The sequence below is a fragment of the Stigmatopora argus genome, chromosome 19 (assembly GCF_051989625.1).
Source record: "Stigmatopora argus isolate UIUO_Sarg chromosome 19, RoL_Sarg_1.0, whole genome shotgun sequence".
Lineage (NCBI taxonomy): Eukaryota > Metazoa > Chordata > Actinopteri > Syngnathiformes > Syngnathidae > Stigmatopora > Stigmatopora argus.
Window position 1 is genome coordinate 13080126 of NC_135405.1, and position 18319 is coordinate 13098444.

An 18319-nucleotide genomic window follows, 5' to 3' on the forward strand; every position below is an offset into this window, starting at 1 on the left:
AAGGGAAGGAACCGGGATGTCGGCCAAGGTGGAAAGATGGACTTTTAAATTTCAATTCTGGAGTAAAAAGTCACAGCTGGTTTTGGAATCGAGTCACCAACAAGCCAGAAAAATCGCCTTTATTTAAAATAATCAATATCTTGTGTTTGGAATAATTGGATTGGATATTTTCTGTGATGCATTATAACCACCAACTGCAAGACATTTCTTTCAGAAAGATACAAAAATGTACTTTCCTGTTTTAGACTGGATGCAGTGACACTTTACAGGCGCTAGAGGGAGTCAACCCCAACGAGGTTGCGCCCTAGGCAATCACCCGCATTGCCCGTAGTGAAAACTGGCCCTGCGTAATGCTAAAAATGACTAAAAATGTTTTACTTTGTACTTTTTTGGCTGAGTTTCTCTCTAATTTTTGGCTCTGCTTATTTCTTTGTTCCCAGGTAAAGAGTCGTTTGAGTTCGGAGTCAAGGCGAAGTGAAGTTGTAAGTGGGCGTGGCGCTGCCGGTTCGCGCCACCTGTTTGCTCAGCTCCTTGACGTAGCGGTGATCTTTCCCGTGGGCCACTTCCATGATGCTCATGGCCTGCGTACATTTCCGCACTTTTAGGGAGCGGCGAGATGGCGTCGCTACTCCGAGCCTACCTGCTTGAGCGCGCCGACGCCCGCCGAGCGTCTGTCCAAGGCCAGGTAGAGTCGACCCAGCTTGAGGTACAAAGACGACACGTTGAGGGAGAAAGCGGGGTACAGCTGGCTGGAATGCAGACACAAAAACGGGAAGAATTAGCCATGCAACAAAAAAAGGTATGCTTTCTCTATTGCCCTAATTGAAAGACATTAGCTGCAAAAAAATTACAAAAATTAAATTAATAATAATAATCGGACATAGGCTTTGTCATCATCATTGACTCGACAAAAAGCCTAATTGTCATCATACCCAGAAACGGCGTAAAAATGCCCAAAATGGAGCTGCAAAACGATTAATTTATTAAGTCAGTTGATAAAACCATTAAAAAAAAACGTTACCAAGATATGGTGAAATTGCTTAGCTGACCGTTATGACCTTTCACCCCACCTCTTTAGTTTCATATTTGAAACATCACACTAATCTCTGAATTTGTTCTCTGGTGATCTTGAACCCAAACCTAGACAAAAACCCAAGTCCATCTTTTCTCATCTCATCTGATTGGCGCTTTTATTGGAGAAGATCACCTGAAAGGTTGGATCAGCTTCTCGCCGTAGCGCACGGCGTCCTCCAGTTTTCCCTGGTAGACGCAGACGCCCATGGCCTGGTACGTCATGTGCAGCACAAACACGTTGCGCTCGTGCAGCGTTCGCCGCATCCGCTCCAGGCTGCGCTCGCACGACTCCAGAAGCTCGCCTGGGGGTGCCGTGCAATCAAGGAAAACACCTCACCCATTCAATTGAACAATTTTAAACGTTTTTCCCCCCCAAGAAATGATGTTGTTTTAATCCATCCATTTTTTCCCATCAGACCGAGCGGCGAACCGATTGAATTTGTCGCGTGGAAGAAGGCGGAGCATCCGGTGAGTAGCCCAATTTGTCGTTTTCATTCAAACATTTGATGGAAAACTGCTTGGACTAAATACGTGTGGCTAACGAATCACAAAATATACCATGTAAGACGGTTAGCGTGCGAGCTAGCTGTAGTTAACAACAACAAGGCTTTCGCCATTGTCGTCTAAAATGGCCGAGTCCTCCCATCGCGTTAGCATTTACTGTAAAAACTCTTAATGCGCTCCACAAAAGGATATTCTGAACAAGTTTGAGTTCTCGGAAGTCGGCGATGGTTTTGCGGGCGTCCCGCAACGTGGCGTTGGCCTCCTCGGTCGATTCGCCGCCACGGCGGACTTGTAGCTTGGCCTCGTCCTTGGAAAACAGACCAATCAGTCGGTGCATTTGCCCGGTGTGTGTGTCGGTGGGATTTTTCTCACTTGCGATCTGGTTTGACACTCGCCGCAACGGCAGGTGAAGTAGTAGAAGTCGCGTAGCCGCTCGTTACGGTCGTCCGTGGGGTACAGCAGGTCGATGTAGCTGATCAATACCTGCCGGGGGGAGTCATACATCTTCTGATCGGGGATTTTGGGCTCGGGGTTAGTTACCTCGTCTCCGGGCTTCATTTCCTTGACGGCTCGGATCTCGGCTTTGATCCCGTCAAACGTCACCGTCGCGTTGGGGAGGCAGCTGTGGTTGATCAAGGCCACGCTGCGCCGCCGAAAACGACCGTTAGCGTTCCACAGCGCCCTCGCCGGACGGCGGCCGGCGTCTTACTCCGGGTAGATAGCCATTCCCACGTGGGAGAGTTCCTCGTCCTCCACCGTGAAGCCGTTGCAGGACACCTGCAACGAAAACACCGTCTGGGACGTTGGCGCGAAAGGGCAAACGGCGGCGACCAGACCTGCGAGAACAGCGAAAGCAGTTCTTTGGCGTCGGGAAAGTCCAAAGTCTTGGAGTAAAATCGATGCAAGGCGGCGGCGTGCGCCCCGCTCTTTTCCCGTTGCCCCTCGTCCATGTCGTCCACGTCTGCGAACACAAAACCGTTTCAGTATCGAAGTTGTGCTTTCCAGACTTTGGCGTCAGGTTTCGGTTACGTGATTGCATCTCCCCGATGGATAAAATCCTCTCCGACCCGCATCTTTCTGTCTGGATTTTCTGCGGGAAGGACGCAGCGGAGTTGGAAAATGAAGTTGAGAAGACTGGCTAATTTTTTGTTACCTTCCTGGCCAGGATTCGAGCCACCAGTCGGGTGGTTTCCGATGGACGCCATTTCTCCCTGAAGGCCAGCGTGGCCGAGCACTCCAGCTTGTGCGCCGCCCAGTCGCCCTTCTGTCCAACGGTTCTCCCTCGTCAGAACGGTAAGCTCACGTCTCTGATTATTATTATTTATTTATTTATTTTCTCCCTACCTGACACTTGGCGTTGCAGTAAAAGGCTTTCTTGCACTTGCCGCATCTCGCCAGACTTTCCTTCCTGCAAACATCAAATATGGACATTTCTTCTCTTTCTTAAAGGGAACTACTATTTTTTTAGGCTGGTCTCCATCTCCTATATTTTGTCCCCGGTGACGAGAAGAAACAGTTGCAGCGCAGAGAAACTGATAGCGAGGAACGCCATGGCGAACATTCCGCGATAAAAATAGGTATGAACTTAAGCACGGATGCATAAAATCAAGTAGTGGCAAAAGAAAATCCAAAACATACGACTACATATCTAGAATACAAATCAGACATGAAAATAATTTGCAGGACTAAAATGAAAAAAAAGTTTTTTTTTGTGTACATTACATAATAAAACTATATTTAACTAGCTCAAATTAGAAACTATTTCTATCTTGGATGTACTATTTTACATATGTTATAAGAATAAAAGTAAACAATAAATAACAAAAGCGTAATTAAAACAACGATTGAATAAATGTATATTGGACAACATTATTGATTATCTATCTGTTTGCATGTTGTTATTATTTGTGCACTTCCCTAGTTGATTATTATTATTGTTGACAAATTTATGTATTAGTACTTATTTATTGATGATTTATTTGTCTGTTTGTTGTTCATTTGTGCACTTCCCTACTTGAATATTGTCATTGTTATATTGTTGATTAATCTATGTATTAGTAATTATTTATTTGTCTGTTTGTTTGTTTGTTGTTGTTATTTGTGCACTTCCCCACTTGATTATTGTTATTATATTGTTTACTAATTTATGTATTAGTACTTCTTTATTGGTCTGTTTGTTTGTTGGTGTTATTTGTGCACTTTGTGGTGAAACTTGAAATTTGATTTGACTTGTATAATGACAATAAAAGCATTGAATTGAATTTTAACGGCTCCAACGTCTATCGACGTCGAAGGCAGCCAATTAGTGATTGTTTGCCAATAGCCGCGTGGAAATCACGGAGAGCGCGTTCGCACCTGTCGAAGCAAAACTCGCAGTAGTCCCCCTTCTGGTCAGCGGCGAGCACGTAACTGTAAGGCGGGCAGGAGAAGAGCACTTCCCCGACGTGGAAGGCTCGGTTTACCCGGAGGCCTCGACCTTTGTCGGGGCTCTCGAATTTTTGCAGCCCCTCGATAGTCATGCCGGATGATCCGTCGCCTTTATTCCGATCCACCGCTGAACTGGGAGTGAAAACGAACAACCATGCGGGGGCGCCGAGTAAGGTAAGGGGGTGGAACCGGAACCGTCGATGCTATTAAAAGATGATCGGAGGCTTTTAGTTTGAAACTCTTGCGTTTGGACTTTTCTTGTAGTTTGCAAAGACATTTTACGTTGCGACGAAAGTTATGAAAATGTTTGGAATAGGTGAACTTTTAGATATTGTTTAGTTTTGGAAGAACGCAACAAGCGAGTTGTTCTTCGTGTGTTGTTTTGATTTGAGTTTGTTGTGGCGGTGCACGAGCGCCCCCCAGCGATGCTGATGCTGTTTTGTTTTCATTCACTATTATTGGGCATTTTAAAACTACTTTTCTCTTATTCTTATCTTTTTTATTATTACTAATCATTGTTGGCGGGTTGTAATTTATTAAGAAACGTATTTCCCCAAATTAAATTATTAGTGCTAATTTGAATAAAAACAGAAACTGCACTCTTCACGTTTTGTTTTCTTTTTTTTCCACAGTATTTTTTACTCACTGTCTACATTTGACAACAATACACGTACAATTAATTTTTAGGTGGATGGCCTGGCTGTCAATGCTCATGTTTCAGTGCATTGATCATTTTTACTTTTGGAATTTTAATAGTAGAATATTACAAATGAATGCAAATCAATATATTTGTTGTCATTAAAATGAACTTGCTTGCACTACATAGTACCAAATTACTGTATTCTTTTGTAAACAGGCGACTGGGGCCATCTTGGGGTGAATATTTAGAATGCAACGCATTCCAACGGAAGCCTTGTCAAAACCAGCAATGGTGAGTACAATATTATTATTATTGTTATTTGCTTGTTATTATACTAAGCAGTATGACTAAAAATAATATAGTAAAAACACTATATATTTAGAAATACATTCAAAAAGACATTTAAATTAAAATATGTAGTACAATAATATATACATCTAACAAATAACAAATAAAATAAAACGAAAAAGTGAACTACAAACGGGGATAAAAATTCACATTAAATGAAGTTACTATCATATCCGCACACGTCAAATTCTTGTAAAACTGCACCCTCCTGTGGACAATTCTTAGAACTACACCCAAAACCCCTGCCATTCCTTTACATACGCTTCATCATTTTACCTTCCCTTCCATATTTCGATACGACTTAGTCTAGCTTGAATGTGATCCGGACAACCTTAATTCTTCTGATCTTGTTGAAGAATCCCTTGCCCGCCCCTCCCACCATTTTATCATTTCATTTCCAATCTAAAGATATGTTCCTCCTGGATTTTTTAATAATGTCCAAGCCAAGGGAGTCATGTCCCCCCCGGCAGATTAGCGACTCGTCTTTGGCGTCTCGTCTTGATTACATCAGAGGAACCTGATTTGATTTAGAAGAAGCCCCCTTGTTTCCCCCGGTTCCCGATCCCTTTAGACCTTGGCTGGCGTGCCGGGACGGGGTCTCGCTTTGCCGCCCGCCGGATCATCTTGATGAATATGATCTAAAATAAAAGAGAGGGACAGAGGATTAGGTGGAGGGATTATCATTTCCAATGATGAGGACTCAGAAGAAACAATAAATCCTAAAGTAGATTTAGTTCTCAAGGAAAAACCTGTTATGGAAAACAGAATAAGAGACAGCGCTAGAGATATTAAATAGATGCGCAAGGTTTGACCTGTTTCCAAAACTTCTCCGGATTTACCCGCATTCGTTTTCTTTCGATCTTTCGCCGACATTGACGGCAGTGGACGTCAAATTTAATTTAATATTCAGTCAATTTGGTTAGCAAAAAAATAGTCTTAACAGTATGTAAAAACAAACAAATTTATTTTGGGTTAAAGTTGACTTTTTCAAGCATTTTCTTCAATGATTTGGTTCCTGAAGCAGGTTTTTTGTAAAAAATAAATAAATAAATTTGGTCAGCATGTTTGTTATGAGATAAACACACAAAAAAAGCCTCAAGAAGTAAAAGTGAAAATAAACAGTGTTATTTTGTATCCAAGTAGACCTACAAAAAAGCCTCATATTTGAAACTAAACAGCGGGTTAGCCATTTTGGGTCAAAGAAGCATATCTGAAACCAAGCAGCAGGTCAGCCATTTTGGCTCAAAATGAACAATTCCGTTTTTAAGTCAGCATTTTCCCGACCTTCCCTTTCCCCACCGCTGGGGGCGCCTTCTACATTCTTTCCATCCTCCTCCTCTTCTTCCTCCTCTTCCTCCTCTTCCTCTTCCTCCTCCTCCTCCTCCTCCTCCTCCTCCGTCCCTCCTTCTCGTCCTCCTTGGCCCTCTCCGGCTAAACTTAGACGTGACAACAGTTGCGGAGTGACACCCGAGTCTAAAAAAGAGCAGGACAATGGCGGACCCCCGCCCTCGTGACTAAACCCCCCACCCCCCTCCCTCAATTGTTCTCCCACTCTCGCTCGTTCCCGATGATGAACGGGCGAGGATTTGAGGCGCTTTCAAGTGGCGTCAATCATCACCTCGGAAAGTAGGAGTCATCGTTCAGATGTCGTTTGCGTGCGCGACCTTATATCTTAAGTCTTTTTTCGTTTGGACCTTACATATCATCCTATTTGAGTGCACATTATTACTATTTTTAGTTTTGAGAGAGGCCCCAAAGCAGTTCGTAATTCTATTGACTGCCATTGGAGGCAATAGGTGTCCAATTATTTTCGACTAGAAGGGTTGGCAGCAAATGATACGATTTGAGTGCACATTTTGTTGTTTTGCGAGAAACCGGAAAGCAATGAATAATTCCGTTTACAGTCATTGGAGGTGATCGGTGTCCAATTAGTTTTGACTAGGAGGGCTGGTAGCTAATGCACCTTGTTTTTTTTTGGAAGGCACTTAAAAATTGTATTTAGTACATTGTCAGCGACCATCGTCCCTCGGTCGGCCGCGTTTCCGAAGACCTTGCGGCGTGCGTAAGACAAGACGCGGCCCGTCGGCGCGACATCCAATCGTCTGGCGGCGCATCCGCAAATAACCGCGTCTCCTTTTGAGCCCGAGAGGAATTCACTTTCTCCGTCCGTTGGCGCGTCCACGTATTATTAGCGCCCGTGCATTGTTTCCTAGCGCGCAATCAAAGGAAGTCGTCCTGCCAAGTGTATACAAATATTTTCCTTTGTCCCTATGTTTAGCCGCGCTCTCGCGCGTGGCGTGGCGATGACCTTTTTTCCCCAGAGGTCAAGTGGCGGCTATCACTTAGCACGCGGGATTTACACTTTGTCTTCTTAAAATGGGCCTTTTTGCCTCCTTCAAAAATCCCTCAAATGGACAACTAATAACGGAAGCCATTTTCATGACCCCTTCAACGGTACACGGTCGATTGGTCGCCGGTCGATTGGTCGCCGGTCGATTGGTCGCCAGTCTTTTGGTCGCCGATCTTGTGGTCGCCGGTCTTTTGGTCACCCAGAAGGTTATTGATAATGACCATTTAAATGGTTGCTCAAATTCCCTAAATACAAACTGTCAATGATTATTTAGTCATACTTAATGCCCTATTAATTATTAGGCTAAAGAAAAGCTCCAAATTTCCCCTACTTTTATTGTTTTGTTGGAGAACTTGTTAAGACCCTGACTGACGTACCTTCTTAAAGGGACAGCGCATGTACATACAAACTCTTATACGTTCATGGCCATTGTTGACTTTTATTGATGCGTAGACCGTGTTGTTTTACCTTGTTTTGTCGCCGGGCTTTTGGTCTTCGGTCTTTTGGTCGCCGGTCTTTTGGTCGCCCGTTGTCGCGGTCGGGGCGACCAAAAGACCGGCGACCAAAAGACCGGCAACCAATCGACCGCACACGCCTACAACCCCCTTAAAAAAAAAACCACCCCGTTGGCGACCCCGACGGTCAAGCGGGCCTCCGTCCGCCACTCGCCAAGGGCACGCCGGAATTAGCGGCGTCCTCGGCGATGCGACAGCTTGCCGTGGCTAAACGGCGTAATCATCTCCCCCTCCTCTGGCGAAGGTCCGGCGGCCAATACGCACGCCGCCTCCATTTTGCGGCCCCCCCCCCCCCCCCCGGCCCTCGCCATCCCCCCCCTTCCCCGCACCAACTGGCGGCCGTAACGTTGTCTTAAGCTATAAAAAAAAGATTTGTCTTCTCCCCCATCTCTGGCATCTCTCCGCCCTCCATTGCGGTAATTATTGAATTAATTCAGACGGAGGGAGACATCTGCACGTTAAAGTGTTGGCGTCTCTCTTACGCGCGCCAGATGTTCCCCTGTCATTTACCCCAATTACGGCGTACGGCGTGCGGGTACGCGGGGAGAGAAAGGCCACGTCGTCTCGCCGTCGCCGACATTTTTCCTCTCGGCCCGGCTAAAGTGGTGTCCTGCCTGCGTAAATCCGGGCGACCAAAAGACCGGCGACCAATCAGCCATGTACCGTTATTCCTTCCTTAGCCTGTTAGCTCCCGCGATCGCTCATTCAAGACTTCTTCTCATTGGCAAGTGGTGGTGCGTTATCCTATTGTGAGGACATTTGTGTGCATCATTTTGGGAATATTTTGAAGGCAATACAACAGCAAACAGCCCATCGATAGCAAACAAGAGGCTGGAGGCGTGGCAAACAGAAAAATTAAAGCAAAATTAGAATTCAGTTTTGTGTAAAGTTACATGAAACGTATGTTTGAGTGTCTGTATATATTAATCCAAGTTCATTTAAATTTGTTTGTTCGGTTACGAGTGCGTTGCCGTGGATACAGTCCCCCCGAACAGCCCCCCCGCCTCCGTGTATGTCGCTGTCTCTACTCTCCGCGAAAAGCGTCTAATTTGACTTCTATTAAACACATTTTATTACTATTAAACCACTAGTTATATCCGTTTTTTTGTGTTTTTTTTTTAGGTCTGGAATAAATTAATCTGTTTTTAATTCATTTCAATGGGAAACGTCCGCTCGAGTGACGAAAAGCTCGACATACGATCTCAGTCCCGGAACGGATTAAGCTCGTATGTCGAGGTACCACTGTACTTGATTTGAGCGCTAGTTGGCTAAAGTATGAAAAACCATTTCAAGTCTGGCTCCTTTTTTTTAATTTAGCCGGGACGTCCTTGACCTTCTCCTCGGGATTACATCCCAGGTCGCTCTGTCCCGGATTACGTTTGCTAAAAACATTCTTTTTTTTTTGGCGCTTATTGTCTTAATGCTCTGCGCCGGTTGGTTGGCCCTCTCCTCTAAAAGCTGGTCGCCTACTTTGGGCTAATCTTCTTCCACTTGAGCTTTTCAAAAAGACAACGTCTGTCTTTTGCTCCTTCAAACTTGCCACGCGTGATCAATATTTGACACGCGGAATCTGCGTTGCTATTATCAATTTTGATTACATGTATTTAATATAACACAACGTTCATTTGATCCAATTTACATCAATTACACAAAGAAATATTAAGAAAAAAAGCTATATTGTGATAAAAAAAACTCTTTAACTTCCAACGGGATGGTAATTTTTTTTTTTAAACCCTCAAATGAACAGGAAATGATCCAAAATATGCAGGAAGTGACCTCGGAATGCCCCGAAATGTTCAGCAACCCCCAAAAAAGAGGAATTTAGTTCCTCATTACCTGCCATTGACAGCAATAGGCACCCAATGACTTAACAGGGAAATGACCTAAAGACACACCCCTATTTTATTCGGCTACAGAAATGTCATTTTGATGGTTTTATTCCCGATTATTCTCAAAAATGGTCCAAGGAAGACAAACGCAGACGTCTGTGGACGTCTGGTCGATTTTCCGGGCTTCCGCTTTCTTGGTCGGGGTTTCGCACCTTCCAAAAAAGGAAATGGAGGTCTCAAGACTTCCTTTTTAACAGCCCAGACCGTTATTATCATACGCGCGAAAACCGTCGGGAAGGAAGTCGTATCTACCGCAGTATTTTCTCTTTCGAAAGGCTTGATGAGAAAAGTCAATCAGATTTTGAAAGTGTCTCATGAGTAACTTTTGAGGTTTGGCGACCTTGTCATTACTAGATTTATTATTTTTTGTTTCCTTTAAGGTTCTTGAGGCTTTTTTGATGGTCGACTTATGACAGACATGCTTACCAATGTTCATGTTACTACAATAAAATGACTGAATATTTGGAAATAGAAAGAAATAGGTTATAATGACACTAATGTCCACATTAACCAAAAATGACAGACTTCCAAACTTTATTCATTCTGTATTTTAGTTTTCAGGCATGGCTTTTTCAGGCTTTTTTAACGGTCTACCCATAATAAAAACAACCCAAATTTAGGTTACTATGATGAACTGGATTTAGGGGCTGAATATTTGAAAATGGACCAAAAAAAAGGCTATAATGACACTAACGTCCACATATGGCAAAAATGACAGTCTTTCTTTTAGTTTTCAGGTTTTCTTGAGGCTTTTTTAACGGTCTACCCATAATAAAAACAACCCAAATTTAGGTTACTACGATAAACTGGATTTAGGGGCTGAATATTTGAAAATGGACCAGAAAAAAAGGTTCAAATGAAACTAACGTCCAAAAATGACAGTCTTTCTTTTAATTTTCAGGTTTTCTTGAGGCTTTTTTAACGGTCTACCCATAATAAAAACAACCCAAATTTAGGCTACTATGATTTTACTGAATTCAGGGGCTGAATATTTTCAATTAAAAATCAAAAAACGGTTATAATGACACTAACTTTGGTCATTATCAGGCAAAAATGACAGCCTTTCTTTTAATTTTCATGTGTTTTAGAGGCTTTTTAACGGTCTACCCATAATAAAAACAACCCAAATTACGATTTTACTGAATTCAGGGGCTGAATATTTTAAATTGAAAATGAAAAAATGTTATAATGACACTAATGTCCACATCAGGCAAAAATGACAGCTTTTCTTTTAGTTTTCAGGCTTTCTTGAGGCTTTTTAAACGGTCTACCCATAATAAAAACAACCCAAATTATTACGCTAAACTGTGTCTGAATATTTGGAAATGGACAAAAAAAGTTATAATGACAATAATGTCCACATCAGGCAAAAATGACAGTATATTTCTTTGAGTTTTCAGGTTTTCTTGAGGCTTTTTAACGGTTTACCCATAATAAAAACAACCCAAATTTAGGTTACTATGATAAACTGGAATATTTGAAAACGGACCAAAATAAAAATGTTATAATGACACTAATGTTAGTCATTATCAGGCAAAAATGACAGCATTTCTTTTAGTTTTCAGGTTTTATTGAGGCTTTTTAATGGTCTACCCATAATAAAACAACCCAAATTTAGGATACTATGATTTTACTGAATTCAGGGGCTGAATATTTTAAATTGAAAATCGAAAAAATGTTTTAATGACACTAACATCGGTCATTATGAGGCAAAAATGAGTCTTTCAGGCGTGTGTTTTTAAGGCTTTTTTAACAGCAGTCTAGCCAAAATAAGCACCCCTTCCCAAATTCGCGTTCCTACGATAAAGTTTATCAGATGCGCCACAATTTCCTTCTTTATTTTTCCGTTTCCGCCTCGGGAGCGCCGTCGCCACGGTAAGAAGCTCAGCATCCGTAAAGAGGCTTTCCGTATGGGCGGAAAAGACGCGCGGTTAGAAACCCGCTTGATTAATGGGCCGGGATAATCACCTCGTCAAATCACTCTCACTTATTAAATCTTGTTTAATATCGTAATGAGGAGGACCCTCCTGAGCCGCTTTGCTAAGCCCCGCCCCTTCCCGTCTCCGTCCGGCTTTTTTCCGAACCGAGCGGGAAGACACGGGCCTTTTTTTTGCGTCACGCTAGCGTGTTTATTTAAACGGCGATTTACGACGAACGACGCGCTAGATGCTATCGCCGTAAATCGGCGCTTCGGTCGGGACCTTCTCCGACAGCGACGCCCGCTCGCCGAGGCTTTGCTTCAACGGACTTTATGGAAAGACTCGGGGGGGCAAGCAATATCCCAACTGTCTCCCGGCGGGTGATTTGCGCCGTGGCGTCCCGACGTCGGCGTCGCTTCTGGGATCGGCCTTTCGTTTCCTTTACTTGACCTTCGTGGGAATTATGCTACCAGATGATCAGCCTCAGGAGAAAATGGCCCCGCCCCGTATTGTTTGATGGATGGGCTACCGAGTATCTCGGTCAAATGTGGCGACCGAAGCTAGAAGATCGGTTCTGGGATGGCAAGATCGGAGAACCCGGATTGATGTTTTTCCATCCCCTAATGAGACCGCTCACTAGAATTCAATGGCTTTCATGGTCACTTCGAAAAAGAAGGTCTTTGGTCTTTGGTCAGACCGGTCCAGATGTCAGTTTGGGGTTCGACCAATCACGTTCTTCCACCATAAACTAGAGGGTACCTTCGAAGCGACTTGGTTTCCTTATGATTTCTTCTTATGAATTCAACGTAACGCCAAGATATGTTAAAGACCGAATAATAAACCCATTCATATCTGTTGTGTTGCTTATTTTTACGTTACGCCAACCCTACGTTCATTTTGCCGCAAAGCTAATTTTCGCTTAATATTAGAAGCAAATTGGTCAAATGACCAAGTTAAAGTCCTTCTTTTGACCTCACGTGGTCTAAGCGGTACTCGGCCGTTTGGTCGCCGGACTTTTGGTCGCCGGACGTTTGGTCGCCCGGAAGGTTATTGATAATTACCGTTTAAATGGTTGCTCAAATTCCCTTAATACAAACTGCAAATGACTATTTAGTCATACTTAATGCCCTAGTAATTATTAGGCTAAAGAAAAGCTCCACATTTCCCGGACTTTGATTGTTTTTTGTTGGAGAACTTGTTAAGACCCTGACGGAACTGACGTCGCTTCTTAAAGGGACAACGCATGTACATACAAACTCTTTCTTATACACTCACACGTGGGCTCAGTGAAACTACTCATGGCCATTGTTGGCTTTTATTGATGCGTAGACCGTCTTGTTTTACCTTGTTTTGTCGCCGGTCTTTTGGTCGTCAGTCTTTTGGTCGCCCGTTGTTTGGGTCCAGGCGACCAAAAGTCCGGCGACCAAAAGTCCGGCGACCAAACGTCCAGTCACGGTCTAAGCTAGCCAGACTTCCAACTCAAGGATCGTGGTGGAATCTTGATCAAATCCTAATTCATCTCACGATAGACGAACCAAAATGGCCTCCTCCAAAATAGCCCCGATGGAGTGAGCGCCCTCGGCGGACCCCCTTCCCGCGTCCTCCGCGAAGACCGGCGCTCCGTGGCGGCAAATGGCTGAAGGTGACCACTTTGGGTCCGGAGAGAGAGAGAGAGACGCTCGGGATGCTTGGACTTGAGTGCCTCCCATTTTTGTTGCCGTTATTGCCCGGCAGCTGTCGTGTACCTGGACCTCGCCAGTGCTATCTTGGCAGGCCGGCCCCCCCGAGAGGATTTGGATAGCGCCGCCAATCAATTCTTAAAGATGACTGTCTACATGCCGCGTCACGTGGAAGCGGCCCTGAGTGGAGGGCTTAAGGGGCTCTGGAGATGGAATGCTCTTTGATGGAACTGGCCGAAGAACGTGGCTTGGGGAGGGAAGGGGGGGGGGGCAAAGGAAAATATACAGTGGGGTGATGCTCCTATTGTTGGGCCAAGGAATGCCCTTGATGGAGATAAGCACCTATTGTTTGCCCGCTCTGGACTTGGGGGGGTTACAGAAGATTTGGCGGCCACCATCTTGGCTCTTTTGGTTCTTCACGTCATCAAACCGGCGATGAAAACGTCCCGTGGCGCAGAAGGCCTCAAGCTTGGCGCCCAAACGAGTAGACCGATAGTCCAATGGAGTTACCCTAAAATAAAGGTGTCAAAGTGGCGGCCCGGGGGCCAAATCTGGCCCGCCGCATCATTTTGTGTGGCCCGGGAAAGTAAATGATGAGTGCCGCCTTTCTGTTTCAGGATCAAATTCAAATGAAGAGTATAGATGTATATTAAATTTCCTGATTTTCCTCCGTTTAAATCAATAATTGTCATTTTTAATCCATTTTTTTCTGTGTTTTTAGTTCAAAAATCATTTTGTAAAATCTAAAAATATATTTAAAAAAAAAAGCTAAAATAAACATTGTTTTAGATCTATAAAAAACAGAATATTCAGGGCTTTTAATCCAGTTCTTTTAATCCATTTATATAAAAAAAAATCTAAATATTATATCTAAAATGGTCTGGCCCACATCAAATCGAGTTGACCCTTGCCCTTAGAGTTCACCTGACGCCACGTCCATCGAGGCCTTGGTAAATTATGGCGGAAACCCAGAGCGACCATACAGAGCTAACACCGCTAACTGTCGTTTTTTGTAAATGGGTCCCCCCCCCCAAATGAATGGCCACCCTACTTTCCCCCGGTTTATCCCTAGTTCCCAGATGAGAAGGTTAAGAACTAGCCGTCTTTTTCCGAAGACGAGCTTGGCGTCCGTATCCATTTCACCACGAATGAAATTCCGCCGGCCCCGGTTAGAAACAATGGAGGCCCCGAGGGGAGGGAGGGAGGGAGGCGGGTTGCAAGACTGGCTGGGAGCCCCCGCAGCTGTCCCGGTTGTCACTCCTTGTCTTAAGGCTCACTCGCGGCTCAACGCTTCAGCCCGCGGATCAAGGGGATGTGGGTCGGCGCGGGTGTTGGCGCGGGTGTTGGCGCGGGCGTTGGCGCGCGCCCGCCCGCGCCGTCCCCGGGAGATTCGGCGGCGAGGCCATTCTCCGCGCCTCGGAAACTGGCCCCAGACACAAAAGAGGCGTCCAACGCCGTTAAGACCCCTTCGCCGACTCCAGGCATGAGGTCATGCGCCTCGGTTTAGCCGCCTTTATCACGCCGCCCGCTCGACGGCGGGGGCGGGGCCAGACCAGATCGCGGATGTTCTGCTTGTCACTAGTAAAAATATTTGGGATTATTTCTTGACGGGAGCGCCGTCGTTGTTCTCCACGCCCAACTGGGAGGACTGGTTTGGGAATGGTCGCGTTTCAGTGGCAGGGATATAGAAAGGGTAGAATTTGGTGGGCATGGCCATTAGGAGTAGACCCACAAAAAAACCACAAGAACCAAAAAAAGGGGAAGTCTCTTATTCTGGGTCAACGTGGACATTTTGCTTTGGCTTGAACCCTCTTTTCCGCCTTTAAATAATTAGCCCCCGAACCTGGTTTAACGTAGCAACATGAAACTTGGTAGGCATGTCTATTGTGAGTAGACCCACAAAAAAGCCTCAAGAACCCATGCTCCAAAATAAAGGGGAAGTCTCTTATTCTTGGTCAAAGTGGACATTTTGCTGTGATCTTGACCATCTTTTCCGCCTTTAAATAATTAGCCCCCAAAGCTCGTTTGACATAGCAACATGAAACTTGGTAGGCATGTCTATCATGTGTAGACCCACAAAAAAGCCTCAAGAACTCATGCTCCAAAATAAAAAGGAAGTCTCTTATTCTTGGTCAAAGTAGACATTTTGCTTTGGTATGAACTATCTTTTGCGTCTTCAAATATTTATCCCGCAAAGCTCGTTCAATGTAGCAAAATCAAATTTGGCAGACTTGTTTACCATGGGCAGAGCCACAAAAAAGCCTCAATAACCCCTGCTCCAAAATAAAGAGGAAGACCGTTAAGTCTCCAAATGGAAAATTTTAGCCAGTCAAAATGGCACGTACTGTCTTTTAATGGCAACGAATCCATCGATTTCCAACGTATGGCAATTTCTGGACACAATTTTCAAGCGCATACCAATACAGAGTAGCCGGTCGGTAACCTCATCCTCGCCTTCATCAAGTCTGCCGCTCCTTTAATCTGTTCCGCATAACAGGTGGTACATTTGAATACTCTGTTCGCCTTTTGTGTGGGTTGAAGAAGAACAAATCTCTTCCCGTTTGTAGTTTTTTTTCCGCGTCTCCGAGATTAGCCTTTTGCTCAAACGCCTCCTGTTCATCTAAGTAATTAAAACATTGGAATTACGGGATTATCAAGTGCTTTCCAATTAATCCAGTACTCGATGCTCCCGCCGTCCTGCCAAATGGGTCAATGGGAAATATAATGGGCCTGTGTGATTTCTGATTGGGGGATCTGGAAGAGGCAAAGAATGCCAATAATGGCTATTAAAAGCCACAGCGTCCTGGAGGGAAGCGGCCAAAGGGACGCCGCAAATCCCAGACCAGCTTTGGCCCCGAGTGCCATCTGTCTTGGAGCCGCTAGACTCGGATTTTGGAGGACGGGAAGCCAAAGCCAAAAGCCAAAAGCCAAAAGCCCCTTTTTTCCCTTTTCCAGCCCAAAAGATCCTCGTTTAGGGGGACGCCGTCGCCTTTTTTCAAACCCGATCGCGTTGGCCAGGAACATTTCTTTTGTCTAGCGCAATTCGACCAATGGAAATCAAACCAGAGGCCAAAAGACCAAGAAACCGCTGACCGACATGATACCGTTTATTAGCATTTTGAGCTACGACACACTTTTTTTGCATTGAAAATATGTCAAGGGTCGAAAAATCTCATCATTTCAAACTATAACAAGTAATTTTCCTCAAAGTTTTATCCCATAAACCTCCAAAATGTTTCCAAAAACTAAGTCTCGGTACTTAAGACACTTTAGACTCGGGTTGGTTTGCGGGCCGCTTTAACATCAACTTGATTTCACGTGGGCTGGACCATTTTAGATATAATATTTAGATTTTTATTTATTTATAAATGGATTAAAAGAACTGGATTAAAAACCCTGAATATTCCGTTTTTTATAGATCTAAAACAATGTTTATTTGAGCTTTTTTAAATATATTTTTAGATTTTACAAAATGATTTTTGAACTAAAAACACAGAAAAAATGGCTTAAAAATTACAATTATTGATTTTAAAGGGGGAAAATCAGGAAATTTAATATACATCTATACTCTTCATTTGAATTTGATCCTAAAACAGAAAGTCGGCACTCATCATTTACTTTCCCGGGCCACACAAAATGATGCGGCGGGCCAGATTTGGCCCCTGGGCCGCCACTTTGACACCTGTGCTTTAGAGGCTCCACCTGTAGCTAAAGCGTGAAAGTAAAAAGTACTCGAAAATGCTGTAAACTTGATTTAAAAAGGTTTAAAAATAGCACATCAGGAAAAAATGCATGTTTTTGTATTGCAAATGAACCTTTTTTGCACTCTGGTTGATTTATTTTTAAGCTTATGTTCTATAATTCTATCATTCAGACATTTAGACTGGGGTACTAGGTTAAATATTTTCACTTTGGAGTGTCATCATTTTCATTTTATTTTGGTTTTTAATCAATGTTCTGGCTAACGTTCGTTTGTAACGGCTAGCTAAAGTTGCTAGCTTGGCTAACTTTGACGATTGACTTTATTTACTGTAATGATGCCAATCTATTTTATAAAGTAGTTAGCCTAGCGTAAACATTTCACTCTAACCCTGCTAGCTTAAAATGATTTTTTAGACACTTTTGGGGCTCCACCACCTGTAGCTAAAGCGTGAAAGTAAAGCATTTGTGTGTCCGTGAACGCCATTTGTTTGCGCGGTTGGCGAAGGAGAAGTCCGAGTTGACACGTTGACGGTTTTTGGGCGAGCGGCGAGCGGCGAAGAGGCCCCGCCGTCCAACCAACAACAGAGGCTTTGTGGTTGTGCTCCTCTCGGCTTGTTTCCGACTTCCTTCTTTTTTCTCTCGTTTGCCCTCTTTCTCTCCCTGTTTTTAGCGAGTCCAATTCTTGTTTGAAGTCTTAATTTGGGGCGCTGGCCAGTGGGGAGACGGAAGAGAGGCCAGGGATGGGAGGAAGGCGGGAGATGGGGGGGCAGGGGGTCGACCAGAGAGCCACAATGGCCGCCGACGGACGGCTCTTTGTTCCTCATTACCCGGGTTCCGCTCGCGTCGGAACGTAGGGACCGATTCGGAGTTGGGGTTCGTCTTTTGGGGTTTTAAGTGGAGTTGGGATTCATGATGGCGAAGATGCTTGCTTGGGTAACACTTGTTGATCTGTGAGCCAGTTGCAGGACCCATTAGATCACAGGTGTCAAAGTGGCGGCCCGGGGGCCAAATCTGGCCTGCCGCATCATTTTGTGCGGCCCGAATAAGTAAATCATGAGTGCCAATTTTCTGTTTTAGGATCAAATTCAAATGAAGAGTATAGATGTATATAAAATTTCCTGGTTTTCCCCTTTTTAAATCAATAATTGTAATTTTTTAAATTAATTTTGTCTGTGTTTTAGTTCAAAAATAATTTTGTAAAATCTGAAAATAAATATATAGAAATATTTTTGGTTTTCCACTTCAATAGTGAATATAATAAAAAATGTTTCC

General features: G+C 44.1%; 1 protein-coding gene across 1 annotated transcript; it reads right to left on the reverse strand.

Annotated features, from left to right (window-relative positions):
• Positions 1 to 101: 101 nt before the first annotated feature.
• Positions 102 to 4169, reverse strand: LOC144064296 (N-lysine methyltransferase SMYD2-B-like). The gene is made up of 12 exons (XM_077586704.1): positions 3934 to 4169; positions 2923 to 2986; positions 2732 to 2842; positions 2608 to 2668; positions 2415 to 2539; positions 2288 to 2355; positions 2119 to 2221; positions 1951 to 2061; positions 1771 to 1885; positions 1208 to 1382; positions 641 to 749; positions 102 to 581 (listed from the first exon to the last, which is right to left on the reverse strand). Exons 1-12 carry the CDS (start codon positions 4095 to 4097, stop codon positions 465 to 467), a joined length of 1323 nt encoding a protein of 440 aa, XP_077442830.1. The 5' UTR covers positions 4098 to 4169; the 3' UTR covers positions 102 to 464.
• Positions 4170 to 18319: the final 14150 nt, after the last annotated feature.

Coding starts and splice junctions, on each gene's coding strand:
- LOC144064296 (XM_077586704.1), bottom strand. CDS start 4,097: ATGACTATCGAGGGGCTGCAAAAATTCGAGAGCCCCGACAAAGGTCGA. Junction 2,843..2,922: donor ACTGCAACGCCAAGTGTCAG/GTAGGGAGAAAA, acceptor ACCGTTGGACAG/AAGGGCGACTGGGCGGCGCA. Junction 2,669..2,731: donor CTCGAATCCTGGCCAGGAAG/GTAACAAAAAAT, acceptor TCCTTCCCGCAG/AAAATCCAGACAGAAAGATG.